At 43.3% G+C, this 19,318-nt stretch overlaps 1 protein-coding gene across 1 annotated transcript in view; it reads left to right on the top strand.

The window, feature by feature from the left end:
• The window catches only part of LOC125719823 (phospholipid-transporting ATPase 11C-like), a 66,803-nt gene that overhangs the window by 7,620 nt on the left and 39,865 nt on the right, over window positions 1–19,318 (top strand). The window contains exon 2 of the mRNA XM_048994596.1: window positions 16,259–16,378. Within this exon, the coding sequence (XP_048850553.1) occupies window positions 16,259–16,378 (120 nt within the window). The remainder of the gene's footprint in view (window positions 1–16,258; window positions 16,379–19,318) is intronic.

Below are 19,318 nucleotides of genomic sequence, written 5' to 3' on the forward strand. Positions count from 1 at the left end.
TGCCTTTACCGTGTTTTGCCCTCCATGACACACAAAGACAGGTGAGAGAAAGGTTGGGGGGGTGACAGAACAGGGTCAGCCTTGCTCAAGGACCCACGGACTATTCTGCCGAGGCCAGGGCTGGAACAGGAGACCATCTGATTACTGACACGGAGGCTTAGCCCAATGAACAACACCCATGTATGCAAATGTCTTACACTGCCAAAGAAAATGCTTTAAACTATATTTATGTTGCTATAAAAGTACGATTTTTATGTCAGTCAAAATGTCTTAAGCGTAGGCATGTCTTACCCTCTCCTAAGGTCACCCTAGTATTTGCAGCAAGCATCCAACATACCCATAAATTTGTCGACTCGACCACTAGCACACCATGTGTGGTTAATCAGTACATCTTCAAATTATTTAACCAAGTTAGTTAGGCAAGCTGGTCATGAAATTTAATGAATACATGGAATGGCTGAGGTGCCCCTGAGGAGAGGTTTGGGAACCGAAGCTGTGTTCATCTAGCTGTCCAATTAGATATCAGTCACTTTTTGGAGAACAGAAGAAACTTTTGTTTTTGTTGTAGTCCTGTTCATTTGCATTCATTCCACAGTTTAGTTTTTTTTTCTGAGCAAATATGTATCTAGTAACTAGAAGAGCAGCGTAAAACATTGTCTTTTGATGGTCTAAGATTTCTGTGCGTAAACACTCTCAGGTCACTTTATCAGGAATGCCATTCGCGTACTGCGTACAATCCCCCGTGCTTTCAGAACAATTTGGAATTCTTTGTGATATGGACTCAATAAGCTGCTGGAACCATTTCTTCGAAGTTATGACCCATGTTGACAGGATCGCATGACACGATGGCAGCTGATTTGTCATCTGCACATGCGGTGAATCTGCTGTTCTGCCATCTCCAAGATGCTTTCTCCGGTTCTGGTGACTGGGAGAGCAGGTTCGCAGAACTCGTGTTCTTGGAACCAGGTTTGAGATGACTGGTGCTATGTGACATGGCACGTTATCTTGCTGTAAGATGGGTAAATTATGGTCGTGAATGGGTTGCCTGCGGTCAGCAGCAATACTCGAGATAGGCAGTGGCATTTTAACAGTGCTCCACTGGCATTTTAACAGTGCTCCACTGGCATCAGGAGCACCGGTGTGAGCCAAGAAAACATTCCCAGGTCGCTACACCAGCAGCAGCCTGAACTGTTGACTCAAGGCCGGTTGGTTCCGTGGCTGTTTACGCCAAATTCCGCTCCTATCATCTGCATATCAAAGCGGAAATCAAGATTCATTAGACCAGACCGTGTTTTTCCTCATCTTCAGCTGTCCACTTTCGCTGAGCTTTTGTCGACTGTAGCTTCAGGTTCCTGTTCCTGACAAATATAACCCAGTGTGGTCTTCTAATGTTGTAGCTCGTCCATCACGTTTTGCATTCGGAGATGCATTTCTGCTCACCATTATCGTAAAGAGTAGTGATTTGAGTCTCGCCGTTCTCTGACCTCTCATACTCACTTGTCACCCCCTCATGTTGACGTTTGATGCAACCATTAACTGAAACTCTTGACCCATACCTGCATTGGGCTGCTGCCACTCGATTGGCTGATTGTCTCCCTGTACATTCTGGTTGTATTTTTATGCCTTTGCATGTCTTGCTTGTGCTTTTCATTGGAAATAAATGCTTGTCCTCCAAGCTTGAATAAAGAGATTGACTTTGCTCTTGCCAATGTTTCTCTTAAATTAGATTGCCGGAATAGGGCAGTTGGTCTTGCGCATTAATGCTCTTCGTTTAATCATAGAAAAGCTATCTGTGGGGTGTTGCAGTCGGCAACATTAATTAGGCACGGCTGCCTCCCGGTTGATGACCTCTTTGGCCTGAGCGCATTGCGCTTCCGGAATGCTGTCTTACCTATGGAATTTCTCCACGTCGTCTCTTTACACAAGACATGCCTGGATCCGCCTGTACTTGTTTCGTTGGTGTCTCGTGAGAAATGCACCAGTTGGTATTTTCTCCCCCCCCCCCACTCTGCCCACACCCCGTTTAAAATTGTCCCAAGCTGATTGAGAGATTTTCAGTTGAATAGATATGACGGGCTGTTGCCACCTGTTGTGGTGATGTGTGAATGATGAGAGCGGTCATTGCTGCCTCATTTGGAGAAGATTGAGTAGAAGCTGGGGGGGGGGGGGGGGAATATCGTTTTCTTTTGTTCTGGTTTGATGAGACGTTGGGTGTTTTTTTTTGTTGGTCATCCTCATGACGCACATCTCCTGCTGCTCTTTCTATGTGGCAAGCAGGAACTGGCTGATGCACTTTTGTGGAAGTTTGTCGTGTATATATATATACTATTCATCCATCCATTGTCCAAACCGCTTGTCCTACTGGGTCGAGGGGGGGTCCGGAGCCTATCCCGGGAGCAATGGGCACGAGGCAGGGGACAATCCAGGATGGGGGGGCCAGCCCATCGCAGGGCACTCTCACACACCATTCACTCTCACATGCACACCTATGGGCAATTTAGCAAGTCCAATCAGCCTCAGCATGTTTTTGGACCGTGGGGGGAAACCGGAGTACCCGGAGGAAACCCCACGACGACATGGGGAGAACATGCAAACTCCACACACATGTGACCCAGGCAGAGACTCGAACCCGGGTCCCAGAGGTGTGAGGCAACAGTGCTAACCACTGCACCACCATGCCTCCCCTATATAAACAATTGAGTATCGAAAATTCTTAACTTCTACTTTTAGTTTAGTTTCACAGCATAATATTATGCTGCCTGCTCACCATAAGACCTAAACATAAACCAGCGTTGATGCTGAATATGTTTGATACACGTTGACACACATTCCCCCAATGGCCAAAATGTCATATCACAATATTTTTTGGAGTCCTCACCACAATATCGATCATGATATTTTTTTTTTTAGTTTGCAAACAAACCAAATTAGAATGTATGTTGTAATGTTAATTACCTGTTTAACCTCTTAACTAGAGATTCTATCCTAACAAGAAACACTGTTTGTAGCGTTATAATAAACTTACTTATTAAGGTACATAAAATACTGTAAAGAATCTGACTCTTATCTTCTTTTTCATTTTTTTTAAAATAGTAGCTTCAATAGTTTCTAAGCACCAGTGATCATTTATCACATTTGCACAAATGGTAGCTTTGCATAGTTTGCAGATTGCAGTAGATTGGTTCGCGTCAGATTTTGCAAATCTAACCTTTTTTTTGGGACCAATTGTTCATCATCAGCTATGCGGCACTTGGCGGCGGTAACTTATTGTCATATGGGCCCCCACTGCCTCCCACTCCGAGAAATAATGAGCATGACTTGCAATGGACATCCTAAAGAAAATCTGAACTGGTAGGTCTGCTGGCAGTGGTGTCATTACGGAATGAAGAACTGGCTCACGTTTGGAGAAGTGCACATTTCATTGCAGAGGTAGAGTTTCCTGTATAAGAGCCCCAGCCCCCCCCCCCCCCCCCCCCCCCCCCCCCCCGTATGAGATGATTTTTTCTGTCCATTTCAGAGTATTACTGCACCAGACACTTTATTTGAAACTGCTACTATTGGACTGTAAATCCTGACCTACCTCATGTCTTTTTTTTCTTTTAATATCCTTTCTGTATGTAAAATATTACATGTATGCCCCCCCCCCCTCCGCCCTATGTGTATAGCTCTCCTCTTACTCTACGTTGCACCATGGTCCCGGTGAATGAAATTTCCTATGGCCGTATATAGCAGATATGACAGTACAATCCACTTGACTTGACTACAGCTATCGTGGCAGGATCACTATGTAGGAAACTCATTTCCAGTCATTGTACATAATGAGCCCTTTTGTTGAGGGGTGTGTACAGGCAGTGTCCCAGGCCCACACTTGTTCAGCTACTTATAAATGACCAAGTCAAAATGATTTTGGAAAATGGATGGATGGATGGATATACTGAGTATTTATTATTATTCTTTATTATTATTATTATCAGTTTCCCGTTGTGATAAAGTATTTTTGAATTGAACTGGGATTTTAGTTCCTTCACCTTTCTGTTTCTCAGCTCGCTTTTCGGAGTGAAGTTAATGTCGTAGTTTTTATGAACAGTCCGAAAATGCCGCCCCACAATGCCGCAACGGTAGACTGACAGATGAGGCAAACGCACTTCGAATTTGTCATTGTGGGGAAAAAAACTCCTCCTTCCATTCCGTATGGAAGTGGTAGGTTATTGGCTTCTTACTTGGTCCAACTCCCCCATTCATTTTTATACCCTTAAGTTTAGTAAAAATATATTGGAGGCGATTCAGTCGCTTGCTGGAGTTTCACAGCAGCTGGTGCGGTTGAACGCGTCGTCCATCCTCTATTTTTTATGCCATGCGATCTACCCACTCTACCTTTCACCAGTAGATCGCAATCGACGTATTGGGCACCCCTGCTCTAGAATATGTACTGTGAAATCTATTATTCTGCTGCACAGTGAATTATGTACTTGCATTTACCGACTGATGTTCTTCAATTGAGCATCTCACACTCACCTGCCTTGATTTCAGTAGCCGTCTCTCTTTGGCTCTGGTGCTGCTAAATCTGATTACTGAAGGTTAAGTATTAGCAGGCAATAACAGACAAAATGTCACATCGGACCAATCCCGATCGATCATGATTTTTAGCGAACATCAGCCAATACCGATATGTTAACCAATATACTGTGCACCTCTAAGACTAACAATAGATGCTTTTCCATCAAAGTTCAGGAACCTGGACGCGACCATTTGTCACAACAAGAGCTCCTTGCTGAATAAGCATGGGCGATACACAAAGTTTGCAGGTTAAACCTCACACGTAATATCACACGAAACTACTTGCAAACCGCATTCTCGAAACATGGAGGATGAACAAGTCATTTGTTATTTGTTAGGTGTTGGGGGGGGGATTGATTGTGCAGTCAATAATATAAATCACATATTGGTCGAAAACGGAACAGACGGTTTTTATTTTTTATGGTTCATGACATGTTAGTAGTTCATTATTAAATCTGGTCATCGTATGAGTCTTTAATTTTCCACAGAATAAAAACGTAATGTTATTCTGCTAATAAGCCCTCACAAGTTTCACTTCCAGCTAAGGTGTCATCAGTCGAAATTTACAATGCAGAAATATGATAGAAGCAAGCACTATGTATTCATTAATGCATTATATTTAGCGTCTAGCTGCAGCATGTTAGCATACCATCCAGAATTAGGAGTATCTTTGAGGAAGATTTTGCCCCCAAAATTTCATTCCTAGCAATTCTAACATTACAGATGGATGCAGTTGAATTGCCGCCTTAATAATCGATTCATCACTATCCATTGATGCCTGTTCACAGCCCAGTAAATAGGAATCCGGAATTTGGTTAGTTTTCTGGACGGGCAGGTGAGGTATAGCTTTTCCATGAATATGGTAGCTGTTTGATTTGCATGATCTCCCCTAGGATATTAGGCCAGTCAAAATGCAGTCTGACACGTTTTCTTTACACGTGTCAAAGAATAAGTATCTTGACGTGTGTGATGTGCTCCTGAGTGTTGCATTCTGGGTTCTAACTGACTCCAGTTCCAGGTTGACGTGGGGTTTTATTTCATTGGGTCACGTTAAGGCTGATTTCCACCCTGCCAGTGGTGTTTTCTCTACGCAGAAATTTCACTTTAGGATGCTGGGGTTCAGGAAGGTGGGCAACCTATATTGGATGTTGGTACATACACATGCGTGCACTGCCATTTAATGACAGTGATGCCATTCGTCTCAAGTGCACGTCACAGATTGTGGTAAAAGGAAGAAGGGAGAACATGGAATTTCCATACTGTCTCCGAACCGGGAAGTGTGAGGCAACAGTACTACCCACTGAGCTACGGTGCAGCCCTTTTAAAAACCAAATTGCAGAAATTCTGATGTGAAATGGTCACTTGAATGCTGTCACAGAGCCTGTGCAAGGGAGGCAACGTGGTGCAACATAACCCAGATGAGAAGAAATGCAGCCAGTAACGATGGGACTGTAGTTCCTCTAACTAAATTTGCACAGCCGGGTTAACCTTGAGCAACCATTAAACTTTCGCCTTCTCTGTGATGACATACCTGTGCATGAGTTGCACTAGTGAATAGTGCAGTCAAAAAAATCGACACACATAGTCCGTATGCAGTTAACCCCCCCCCCCCTTCCCGTTTTTTCGTCAACCAGCGTAAGAAAATAACAAAAAGAACAAATGGAAGATACATTTTCCCTAATGCTGAACAAATATACTGAATCTTTAATCCAATCTCTGGTCATGCAGAAAGGGTTCCTGTGGCACAATAGCCTTGTCTTTTGGCAGAGTTGCAAAATGTTAAAATGTATTTCTAATGCAGCAAATTCAGCAAATCAGTCTGACACCAAGGCGCTAGCTTGTACAACCGGAGCTCTTTTGTAGATATTAGGTAGAGCAGTGTTTCGCAATCTGGTCCTTGGGTACACACAGACAGTACACGTTTCTGCTCCCTCCCAGCTCCTGGTAGGAAGCAAAAATGTGGGTCTTATGGTAGCGAGCTTGGAGGGAGCAAAAACCTGGACCGACTGTGGGTCCTCAAGGACCGGATTGGGAAGTGGACTGAAGCAAGTCAACTGGGTGCCATTAGTGACTATAGAGGCGTGAATGAGGAGCCAAGTTAACAGGCTCATGTTTCAGGATCCCCCTCGCATTCAGACTGCCAGGAGGATCGTGTTGTGACAATGAGAATGAATAATTTGTTTTTCAGCCTAAAATAATTTGAATGCCCATTTAGTGACTAGCTTCTTCTGTGGCAAGACAGCCCTGAGCCGGCTACATTTATTCATTTAGTTGAAAAACAATTTTTTTAGAACCATAGATATGCGTCTTGAAATGCAGTTGGCCTCTCGTTGCTGCACGCGCCTCTTCCTTCTGCCGTATCAGCTGTGCGTGAGGTGTATTATTTAGCCGTGCGTTAAGGGGATTTGCGTGTCTGTGAGAACGATAAGAAAAGCGGCGGATGAATTTTTTTTGCTGAAGTGCTGTTTATTCAGACTGTGTTTTCACAAGCCGCGCACAGTGCAGCACACAGGATTCTTATCAAAGAGCTCTTCATCTTTGTCTCGATGCTCTATGGGCTTTTTGTGTGCAACTGGAGGGACTAAAAGTGGTCTCTTATTACTGGCTGGTGCGCCCAACAGCACAAGGTGGTTTTGTGACCTTAGGGCGTCACGGCGGCCTTCTGTAAAGCCTTATAAATTCGAGCTGAATTTGTCCTGGGTTTTATTCCCTGCTTAGTCTCCAGTAGCATATGTTGTTTTCTGTCATTGATGACCTCCATTTCTAGAAAGGTCAAAACAAAGCTTGAATGAAAACTGTCTTGAGTATTTTGCTTATGGAGAAAAATGTGATAATAATTACTCCTATAAAATTACTTTGTCCTGTTTTTTTTACATTTATTTAAATTTTTTATTTTTTTTTTAAAAAGGGAAATACCATATTTGATTTGTTGAATTTTTCTTTACGCTGACTTGGGACTGATACTTTGAACATTACTGTTATTTTTCTTTTAATTTTGTTAACTGTGTCTTACCTTCTGTCTAAAAAGATCTGTGATCACCTATTTGTAAAACTGTAAAAGAATGTGCAGTGAACAACATCAAGCATTCAGTTTGTGACGATTGACGCGACAGCTTATCTTCCGGTTGGTGTTGGATGAGGAGAAAATGTGGCAACAGGATGCAAATTTAATTCAAAATGAATTTGGATTGTCAATGAAGTTGATCCATCAAAGACAATACTTTGAAAGGGATCTTTGTTTTTGTTTGCATAAAACAGTGTTTTGAGCAGCATTGAAGTTACAAAGGGAAGTTCAAAATTAACATTTTTAAACATTACTGTCAGGAAGATGTATTTACTGACCATGGCTGACTTTGTAGGTATTTTGTAATTTGTTAGCTTTAGCAATGATTGTATTACATATGTTGTGGTAAACGAATTTTGTGCTACAAATATTTGCACCCTCTTTTCTGTCAAACTCGCCAAGGTCCTGGGTGTCCTCTGCCTCGTGTCCTGTGGCAGACTAGCGTCCTGTCCTGAGTGTCCTCTGCCTCGTGTCCTGTGGCAGACTGGCGTCCTGTCCTGAGTGTCCTCTGCCTCGTGTCCTGTGGCAGACTGGCGTCCTGTCCTGGGTGTCCTCTGCCTCGTGTCCTGTGGCAGACTGGCGTCCTGTCCTGGGTGTCCTCTGCCTCGTGTCCTGTGGCAGACTGGCGTCCTGTCCTGGGTGTCCTCTGCCTCGTGTCCTGTGGCAGACTGGCGTCCTGTCCTGGGTGTCCTCTCCCTCGTGTCCTGTGGCAGACTGGCGTCCTGTCCTGGGTGTCCTCTGCCTCCTGTCCTGTGGCAGACTGGTGTCCTGTCCTGAGTGTCCTCTGCCTTGTGTCCTGTGCTGCCTCGTCTTGCCTCCAGGCTCACTGCTACCCTGTACTGGATTATTCTTCATGGATGGATGGAGGGATTATAAAGGAAATTTAGTACCACTTAGAAATGACTCCCCCTTTTTCCTGCATAAAACATTACATTGTCCTGAAAGCCAGAAGTTAGCTATTTATGACATGCACAAATTCAAAGATTAGTTTTTCTATTTGCTTGATCCCAATAGTTTCATACACTGAAGACCTGGTTATTTGTTACCCTTAGAGCTGTGGTTGTTTGTTTCCCACTAACCATTGGGTGAATTGAATTTCTAAGGCTGCTGATCACTGGTCATAAAATACACATGATTTTCCGTGATGTCGTTGCTTTGTGTGCAGAAATACCTGGTTTTACCTGCTGCAGTGAACAAGAAGTGTAGGTAATTGTACTACCGAAAAACATAATACGGTGAGCTAAAACAACTAAAAAAAAACTCAATTCACATTAAATCAAATTAACTTAGCATGAACATAAGTGAACTTAAAACTGTGAAATTAAAAATAAATATATAATAAAGCAAGCTGCCTCTAGCATAACATTCCCAAGTGAAAATAAGTCATCAAGCACAAGCAGGACTCGGGCTCCCCCCTTTCTCCGAACCCACCCAGAGAGGTTGTTCATAGTGAAACAGAGGTGATGAGCCCATTTGGAAGAGAGGAGAGACCTCCTGTTTACTCCCTGAAGCCAGTTACGGCTGTAAGGATAGCAAATATCATCCATACTCGGAAGTATCCAGTCCTGATCCATTTTACCACGGGAAACATTTGTTTAATATCTGTATTCTAAACTAATAATAGTCATTAGTGTTTTGACAGGATGGTCTTATTAAATTGATAGGCGACACAAACATACGCGATGATTCATCAATCATACAGAATAACACCTGCTTATTAAATTTCCTACCGAAAAATGTTATTATGAAGTGAGCTAAAGGTAACCGGCCTCTCTGACAGTATGCAGATGCTAAAAATGCTTTTAAACTCCGAGCTAATCATCTGTTGGCACCAGTACTACGTCAGAATGCGAATGTGTGCTGAAAATGACCCAGTAACAGTGATACTGTGGGTGTTTTTGTGTAGGTCAGTCTTTAGTGTATCCGGCACTTGGTAACTCTTGAACATTTACACTTGAAGCATGTAAAAAAAATGTATTTTCTGTCATAGGTGTCATTTGGTCTGGCCATTTTAAGCCTGGCCCCATGTATTTTCCCCTAATGACAATCCTCCTTCCAAAAAAAACAGTCGAGGTCCAGGTAAACTTGACTTGTAAACTTGTTCAATAGCTGGAAACTCCCATTTTATATAAGATATATACTATCACAAGCAAATATACTGCCTTTTATTTTTTAAACGAATGATTCCACTAATGATGCATGCTCAGCAGGTCAAACCAGACCAGTCTAGAGGTGGTCGATAAGTCAAAAATGTCATATCACGATACCTTTGGGTATTATCATGATTAACCATACAGATCACATTTAAAAAAAAAATAAAAAATTATGTAGTACAGTAAAATCCCGTTATGACGGACTTCAAGGCACCTGGCAAAACAGTCCGTTATATCCAAAGTCTGTTATATCCAGAGTCTGTTATATCCAGAGTGGCTGTACGCCCAGAACACAACTACAGGACACCATTTACTCATGCCACACCCCAGCAGACACACTTGTGGTATAGATTAATATATTGTACATTATATTGTAGTGATTTAACTTTACTTGACTGTTGGAAGTTTATATGGCCAATAAGTGGTTATACATGTATGGTACAGTAGTAACCTTGACCTCATTGCTTAGTGCATCCCTCCAGCTGCGAGCGTTGTCTGCCGACCCACCGCATGCCTGGTGATGGACAGCCACACAGACCAATCAGTGCTGCCTGCTGTAATTTCATGCCTATTTATAGAGCGTGACTACGTATATGCGCTGGAAATCACCGACACGCCATGCGCCTTGTAGGCGGAGCCTGCATGTGGGTCATAGCCAAACAAAACTACAGCTATAAGCGGCCCCGGGGGACCAAATTGTTTGTCTGTTATAAGCGGAATTCCGGTATATATATGCGAGTCAGCTATATCCAATTCTTTATTGCATGTTCATAAAGGCGCACAACATCGGGACCAGCGGACCTCGTCCATTATAGACGATATTCCGCTATATGTGAGTTTGCTATAATGGGATTTTACTGAAATATCAATTAACCAATTAAAAACAATCTTTTAAGTTTTTAGTTCGAGATCTAGTTACTCAACTGAGATCCACTGAGACTGATAAGTATGATATACAGGCAGCTCTGAGATCTTATGCAGGCTGAAATTACTTTGTTTCGCATTGGTCTGTTTTTGTTGTAGCACTGTTGCAGCCTCTGAACACACAGGCATCACGTGACGGGTGCTTGCCGGTTTGTCTTAGGTAGTGCGCTAGTAACTAGGCATTCATTGGGAGTTCAGCTTGGCCACACTTATGTCTGTTCGACTCTTCCACTGCACGTATGTTTGTAATCTGCAATTAATTGTATGTCACTTTGGACAAAAGCATGTGCTAAATAAAAGTAAATGTAAATGCAGTGGTCTGTGGTGATACCTCTGAAATGTGAAATTCAGATTATGATGAAATATCGTCATATTGCCCTCCACTAGAGCCGGTTCCTTTTTTTTCTCCAAAGTCACGGACTCTAGCTTGTTCTGCCAGCATCTGCAGATGCTCCCAAACCACCTGGGAGGTATGATCCCTCAAGCGTGTCCTGGGCCTGCCGTGGAACCTTCTGAATTCCAGAGGTGGGAAGTTCAGGTCCAGAGAGTACAAATCTAGGCCAAGATTTTGTTTCAACCAACCAGTTGAGTCACAATCACGGAGCACTCAACTGGTTGGTTGAAACAAAATCGTGGTCTGGATTTGTACTCTCTGGACCTGAAATCTCCACCGCTGCTGAATTCTAGGTTCAGCTGGAGTCTCCTCTCCGTGGATCATTGTCCAGGAAGCCATGCTTCACGGTCATATTCTCTGAGTATCTCCATTTTCCCCAAATATGCACTACCGGTAAATTTTTTGCACACGCTGAGATCTTCTACATTTGCATGTTACTCACTTAACATTTGCTAAAAATACACTCAATATTGTTTGGTAACAAAAAAATCTATAGTATGTTCACCATTTCAGTACATTTATTAGCAAGAAAATGTCATAGCTTTGATTCATCAAAGTAACCTCCTCTAGCAGTTAGAAGATCAGAGAAAATTCAAGGCATTCTTTCTACAAGGGACATTAAATACTGCTCTGTTTCATGCAATGAAACTGGTAGCTAGTGCATTTAAAGCACAGCCTAGAATTTGACTCTGCCATCACCACACAGCCAGTTAATACAATGTCAGACGTGCACTGTTACATGCTCTTTCTATGTTATAAAGCAAATTTGTTTTATTTGACTTATATTTTCATTTATAGTTGCTCACACAACTTCCCGATGTTTGACAAGAATAAACACATCTGCAGTTTATGAAATAAATGGGAAAGTGGTCTCCCAGTAACACCACAGTGTCAATAGCAGGGACCCATTCAAACTGCCGTTTGTTCAATACGTACAAATCATAGTCACCTGTAGGTAGCCGACCAGCTGACTTGGAGCAGTGCTCCAACTGCACAGCATTCACCCTGGGACTGGTGAGCATCTCCACACCAGGGGAGAACCAGCAGCTGAGGCCCATACTACGTGTGCCGATAATGCTGGCTGTAAATAGCTAGCGACTGACGTCTCAGCTCCGGTTCCTCCACGGTTCCTGAAAGCAGTACCCTTTGCCAGTGTCTGATCTGTCCTGGTCCATCCCACTCATGATGATCATCCAGTGACATCTAACCCCCCAGCCTTTAATGTAGTCATCCTGTACTGAATCTCCCTGGGTTGCATGGGCGGCTCAACCATCAAACCCACGGACAGTACTGCCTTGCCCCCCCCCCCCCCCGGTGAGTCCCAGTAACCTTGTTCCAGGCGAGTTCCCCTTGTTTACTTGCTATCTTTCTGGGGTTCCAGTGTGCTTCGTTAGATCATGGTTCGTCTGGAGCCCTACCTTAAGCTCCAGGTGACGTCATGCTGTGGATTGTGGAAACACCCGAATCCCTTCAGCGTGAGAAGGTCACAGTCCTCGTTCTGAATGTCAGAGGCAGGTCTCATATCATCACAGAAGCAGAGGCTCCAAACTGATGATATAAATAATGCACAACTGAGTTTAAGCATCCAGCCACCAGCCTTCTAAATATTTATCCAGCTCAGGGTCATGTTTGGCCTGGTGGTTGGAGCGTATCCCAGGAACCGAATGCAAAAAGGTGGGGGTCCTGCTGGAATGGGATGCCAGTCCATTGCAGGGCATACACACTATAATAAGATTAAAGAGGCAATTGGTTTCTAAAATTTAATAACGTAATCTGTCATGCAATTCAGATAATCATGGATTTAGCTGCCAAAAATATTGTCATTCTTTGATATGTTTGCTTACATATGTGAATGCATTGATTCATTTTCATGAATACTGATTAGTTTTGTGTTAATGCCACGCAAGAGTTATGTTGCATTCTGTATGCTGTGTGAACACTTTCAGGTGTTGCAGTGTTCGGCTGACGAGATGATGTGAATGGGAGAAGTTCATATTCTGTGTAAGGGTTTAAGAAAATGATGTCGCGTTGTCCGTTTTGGACATTTTCTATTTTTTCCAAATGCGCTCATTCCCTCTCAGTATGTTTATTTACGTTTATCTTCTATCAGGCATATTTATATTGTGCTTTCTACACCGCATGTGTGAAATGAATGTGTCGGTACATTGTGATGTATTTGAACAGTCCAATGGTGGATTTAATGACAGCAAAGTGCAGTAAGCGAGATAGTCCATCAGTAATAAAGATCCACAGTGTTGCGTATTTCCTAGAGGAAGTGTATGTGGTGGACTTGATTGAGTTATTGCCATTTACTTGGAGAGATTGTCACGTCATTAAACTTTAATCATTTTAGTACCACATACATTAACAAAAATCGATACTGTGAAGTTCTATTATATTTAATAGCATGGAAGCAGAAAGGATCTGCTTTATGAAAAGGGAAAACATTGATCCTGTTCTTAATCGCTACCTAATAACAATGCAAAGGTCTCAGTCCTTTCTCTGGTGTCCAGTTTTGTACAGTTTCAACACAGAAGTTCTTCATGCCGGTTTTAATTGAGATCCGAAGGTTCTCTGAGACATTTGCTGCAGCTAATTAGTACAAAGTAATATTGGTACTTACGCGATCGGTGTTTTGTGTCCCCGTGTGCGCAGTTTACCTGAGGCCTGGGGCATCTTTTACCTCTTCATTGCAGCTTTGCTCATTCGGATACGATCGCCAGTTTAGTTTTTTTTTCCCACCCAGAATTCAAACCCTAATCTTATAGCCTAATAATAGCTCTTGTACTGTGCACGTGTTTCCACTCTTTAGCTGCATCGGTTTGCTAGTAATAACTAGCTAACGTGTAGAGTCCACATGGCATAATTGATCTTTCGAAAGTGCAGCCCTGGGGTGCTGCAGTGTTAGCTTAGCAAGTGTTTAATGTGTTTGAATTGTGCAGTTTATTCAAGCTTCGGTTCAGCCAGATCCAGTGAATTACGAAGGTTGGTTTAACGAGACCTTGCTCACAGGGAGTGGACGGGTCCAGACCCTCCCCCTCCATTGTCTATGCCGGGATCCGTGGAAGCACTGTAGCTCCTGAGGATACAGCAGTTAAATACCATTTGCACTGCAGCAGTCTTTGTGTTCTGCCCCCCTCCCCCAGTTGACGGCCTCCATCAAGCCCCCATGACCCACCCTCAGCTACAACCTCACAGCTTTGTGCCCTTAGAGAACAGGCACAACTTTCCTGGTGGTCCATGTTTTCTGGCAGTTTGGCGGTGGCGGGGGGGCTGTGGGGGGGGGGGGGGGGGGGGGGGAGTGTATATCCCCTGCATGACAGGAACTCGTGGGCAGGTCCTGGCAGGGCAGGGTGCAACTGTACTTGGAAATGAGCCCTGTGTTATTTGCCGCTCTGTAGAAATGCGTGAGAGAGTGTGTGTGTGTGTCTATATATATATGTGTGTGTGTATGTGTATGTATATATGTGTATGTATACGTGGAACAGATTCTGTAAGGATGTAAATATATGCAGACTACTGTGTGAGGGGGATTTAGGCAATAAAAAGACTCACGGGGAGAGATTGCAGACAGGATTTTTATCAGGTTGTTTACCCCTTGGGGGACGGAGGCACTGTATGCCCCCCCCCCCCGACCACTGGTTCTTTTCCCTTTTTTTTTTTTTTTAAATCCTCTGTAGCCCAGTGGATAACCTCAGCTCTTCTGAACCCGGTCTAACATAGCTAGCTTATTTTGAAACATTTGTTGTCATTTTACATCTTTAAACTGTATATATGTGGATGCAATATTTCCGAACCTTTCTTAGATTTGTTTTCTGCCGCTCGGGCAGAGGAGCTGTCAGGACTTGGCTATTTTATGCAGCTGACATGTTTCAGCGTGATATTTAAGGTCTGCGCCTGCTTCCTGCCAGGGCCCTGTGTTATGCAAACGCTCACTCCCTCTCAAGGCCGAGATTCCTATTTGGATGCTTCGAGTGCCATTATCATCGAACTGTTTGTTCCAAATCATCTGAATGCTAATGTAAGATTAATCTGCGTCATAGTCAGACAGCAGTTCAGCATTGCCGCTCATCTTGCTATTAAAGGTTTTGACGTACAGACTTTTGGGATGTTTTTTTTTTACGTTAAATTTATTACACATACTTATTTTCCTTCAATATATCACGGCATACCATACTTCCCTGTCTCTGCTCTGGGGTATTTTGGTTTGTCCTTGATTTTACGACTTGCAGAGAAGAGTGCAAAGCTTTTGTCATCTGAGTGTTATAAGGCCACTTAATGTTCTGTGTCACGTTTTCTTATTCGCGCACGTCATTAGATGCACTGCCTTTGGTGAACCGTGAAGCCGAAAAAGGTTTATACCGCACGCAAAATTCACATGCGGTTGCACCCCTACATTTAGCGCAAATCAACAGCTAGAGGATGGATGAATCTCTCCAGAGTGTTGGGTGTCTCCTCTTTGGCTATCCTGACAGAATCCTGGTTGCTGGCTCATCATTTCCCCCACTAAGGCCGCGAGAAACTTGACGATGGCTCCCAATGTGCCGCCAGCTAGCACTGGAAGAAAGTTAAATCTTCACCGATGTCGATCCTGTGCCTCGTGCTCAGATGTCTGGCTTAATTTGTAAGGTTTGATTCTTTTGGTAAAACACGGCAGCAAAGATCACACTTAAGTTTCCCATTGTTAAGTAAAGTGATTCCTTAATTGGCCCTGTGATGGGCTGCCCCCCCCCCGGGATAGGCTTCCGGGATAGGCTCCGGACCCCCCCCGCGACCCAGAAGGAAAAGCTGTTTGGAACATGGATGGATGGATTCCTTAATTGAGGATATCCTTGTAGTGGTGCTGCCGCACCCACGCGCCGTTCGACGTATCGTACATTACCGAAGATCTCCACCAGGGAGAACCAAGTAGGCCTTTAGCGTAAAGACCTGAGAAATCTGTGTCACTGTCTTTCAGATATTGTTTTTTTTTTTTACCATAGGAATACACTTTTTCTAATGATAATTTCCACGATGTTTTGGCGACGTTAAAAGTTTGAATAAAAGGGACTCGCGTCGCACTTCATAGTTCACAAACGTTCTGATGTTCTTTGTCTAACTGCTGCGGTGTTAATTTTGTCGCTGTACTGGGACCTGTGGCTCTCATGTCTGTCCGGTCTCCTGTAGTTCGGTGGAGATGAGAGGAGAGTGGGCAGCAGGACGATCTGCGTGGGGCGCAGGTCGCTTCTCACACCGGAAGCCTTTCTCCAGCAAGCCTTCTGTGACAACCGCATCGTGTCCTCTAAGGTAAGGATGCAGTGGTCCGCCACAGCTCTGCACCACTACATGGCAGCAATCTAGGGCTGGGTTGAATTCCGGCTTTAATTTCCTGTGTGGTATGAATTCTTCACATACTGTCGTGCAGTAACACACCCGAAGTGCTATAGAGATGTGCAGTGTGTTGAGAGGGGACCACCTCTGCGTACTTACAGTGCGTATATATACACACTGTCAGTATGCATACATATGTGCGCATGCTACAGTATATGTACAGCACGTAACTGTATAAAGTATATTTATTATATAGTATAAAATGCAAGTAGAATACTGTACTACGAAGCATTGCAGTATGCAGTATTAGAGTACAGTGCACGTTATTGGATTACATACCTGTTGTAAGGCCATGGCTGAGGACATTTCAGGAACGTGTCTCTCTTCTTGGCCTCTTCTGCCTCCTCCTCTGCTTTGCCTCCCTACCCTTCCACCACGCAGCCTTACTCCTGTTCTCCTTACCAGCTGTCGACCCTGTTCATTTCCTTGGTGTGCTTCCTTTACCGAATTGTAACGCTGTCTTGTGCTCTGTCAGTATTTGTTCACCAACTGAAAGTCCATGAGATGCACCTCTGAGCTGATCACTGGTTGATCATTAGTTGATCTAACGCTTTAGACATTCCCCGCTTTTGGTGAACGTCAAGATTCAGCTGAGAGCAATTCATCAACTCAGGATACATTTATATATATATATATAAAAAAACTGTAACAGAGATATATAGAGAATATGATAGATTATGACAACTGCTTCAACCATTCTGCATGTAATGACTGATGCAGTGACCTAATGCCTAGACGTTTTGTGGAGGGAGTGAGATTATTTAACAGAGAACCAGTATTAAATATTTTGACCGACATGACATAAGCAATAGATAATGTAGGAAACTGCAGATGATTGTTTATAATCATTTGCATGACTGTGCCAACGCATTTGCAATTTGGACCAAAAGAATGAGGCTTTGCATTTATGATGCACGCAAGGGACTCGATGATGTGGAAGTTGTGCAATTGTTTATGAGAATTTCATTTCTGATCTGGGAAATGTATCAAAGCGACAGTAAAATCTGTAAAACACGTTGCTAATACGGATTTTTTAATAATAAAAACACGCCTTTTTAAAAACTTTCATGAAAGTATTTTATCGATGTAAATTCTTGCTGCCAAAGTAAGGGTCAGCTTGGGGAAAAAAACAAGGCGGTATTACCGTGAAACTGCCAGAATCCTAAAAAACACTGAGATACAAATTTCTGGTCATACTACCCGGTACTAGGACACCCATTTAAATCTGTACAAACAAACATTATATGATAGTACACATTGATTTTAGTGTTGGGTACTATATTTGACCTACGTACATGAATGCTATGTCTCAGTGAATTTATCTTGCCTCACTATGGAGACCCTTTAGTTGACCATATAAGACACACAATCTCTACCAGACATAAATGCAATAGAGTTAGTACTCCGAAAGCCACAGTACCTGCACGATGAAGGAAATGCGATATTATTTAGAATGGACTGTTTCCATGGAAACGGAGATTTGTTATTTAGCCGTCAATCAAAAGGTTAATGTAAATTAGCATGTCATTGGCCATAATGCAAAGCGGCACCATCGGTTTTATTTTAGTTGCTTGTTATATTTTGACCTTTTAAATAATCCATTATGTTTTAGCTGGTTCTGGTAACATTAGATGTCTTGAGTAGTATTTTACTATATCTCAGACACAGGGGTCACCATCCTGTCAACTCTGCATCCTTCATGTTCCTCCCTACTTCCCCTTCTCCAAATTGAGCTTTCCTTTTTGTAATGCATACCTGCCATGCCGTCTGTTCCATCTTCCCTATCCTTTAATCCTCTGCCCTTAATGCATGGGGGCTGCCTGTACTGGCAGAACATGCCGGAGCATGCTCGTGCTTAGCTTGGTTCCAGAGCTGCCCTGCGCTTACTTAAACTTGCCTCCTCCCCTATTGAGATCCATCACATATATTAGCACGTTATTAGATATCGGCATCACATTGCTGTAAGCAAAATGTTCGCGGGTAATATCGTAATATTTATAAAACAAAAAAGGAGATACAATCACCCAAAATTACAGCCAAAAACTACAGCCAAATAGATCTTATCTAGCAAGCGAGTGTGTTGAATGAGTTGGTGTTGCCGTGAGTTGTCATTGGCCACGAAGCTGTACCTATAAAACCGACGTGATTATTGTGCATGCGCACATTGAGACAACGATATTCCGCGCAGCCCTGACGTACATGTTATGTAATGATGGATTTGTTTACAGTGCGTAGTGTCTGTTTGTGCGCACTGCGGTATTATGATCACGCCTCTCCCTTGAGCTGGATCCCTGCATGGCCAGTTGTCCGACATTTTCCCCCTCAGCGTTATAATACCCAACACCCATCCTTCCCTTACTGCCTTTGTTGTGACTGGACAGTCTTTTCCCCATTTGACTTGACTGACTGTCTCTATTCTAATCCTGTGACTTTCTTTCTGCGATGACATCACGATGACCTCATAATCCCTCTCTCTCGTGTCATCCCCTCAGTGACTGAATAGTAGGGACACCTGCATAAAGACACACTTGTGGACGTGATCAGTCAGGTTGACACCGCTACTGTCTCCCTACCCCTCGTCCTGTGTCCTGCTTTCTGTGCCGCGCTTGTTCTCTTGGGGCCCGATTAGCGTCACCTGTCCTGCGATGATAGGGGCTTGTAAAGATAAGTGTTCTCTCAGCTATAGGAGTATAAGAGGTCTCGCCCACTTAAAAGATCTGCACAGAAGTTAACTGGTTTTCACTTACCACCAGCAGGATTAAGGAGATAAGTCCCTTATCCAAATGCATTAAGTATGTTATAGGCAAAACGAGCGTCTGAGAACCAGATAGCACCGAATGCATTTCTGTTAAAAAA

The sequence above is a fragment of the Brienomyrus brachyistius genome, chromosome 24, assembly GCF_023856365.1.
Source record: "Brienomyrus brachyistius isolate T26 chromosome 24, BBRACH_0.4, whole genome shotgun sequence".
In the NCBI taxonomy this organism is placed as follows: Eukaryota; Metazoa; Chordata; class Actinopteri; order Osteoglossiformes; family Mormyridae; genus Brienomyrus; species Brienomyrus brachyistius.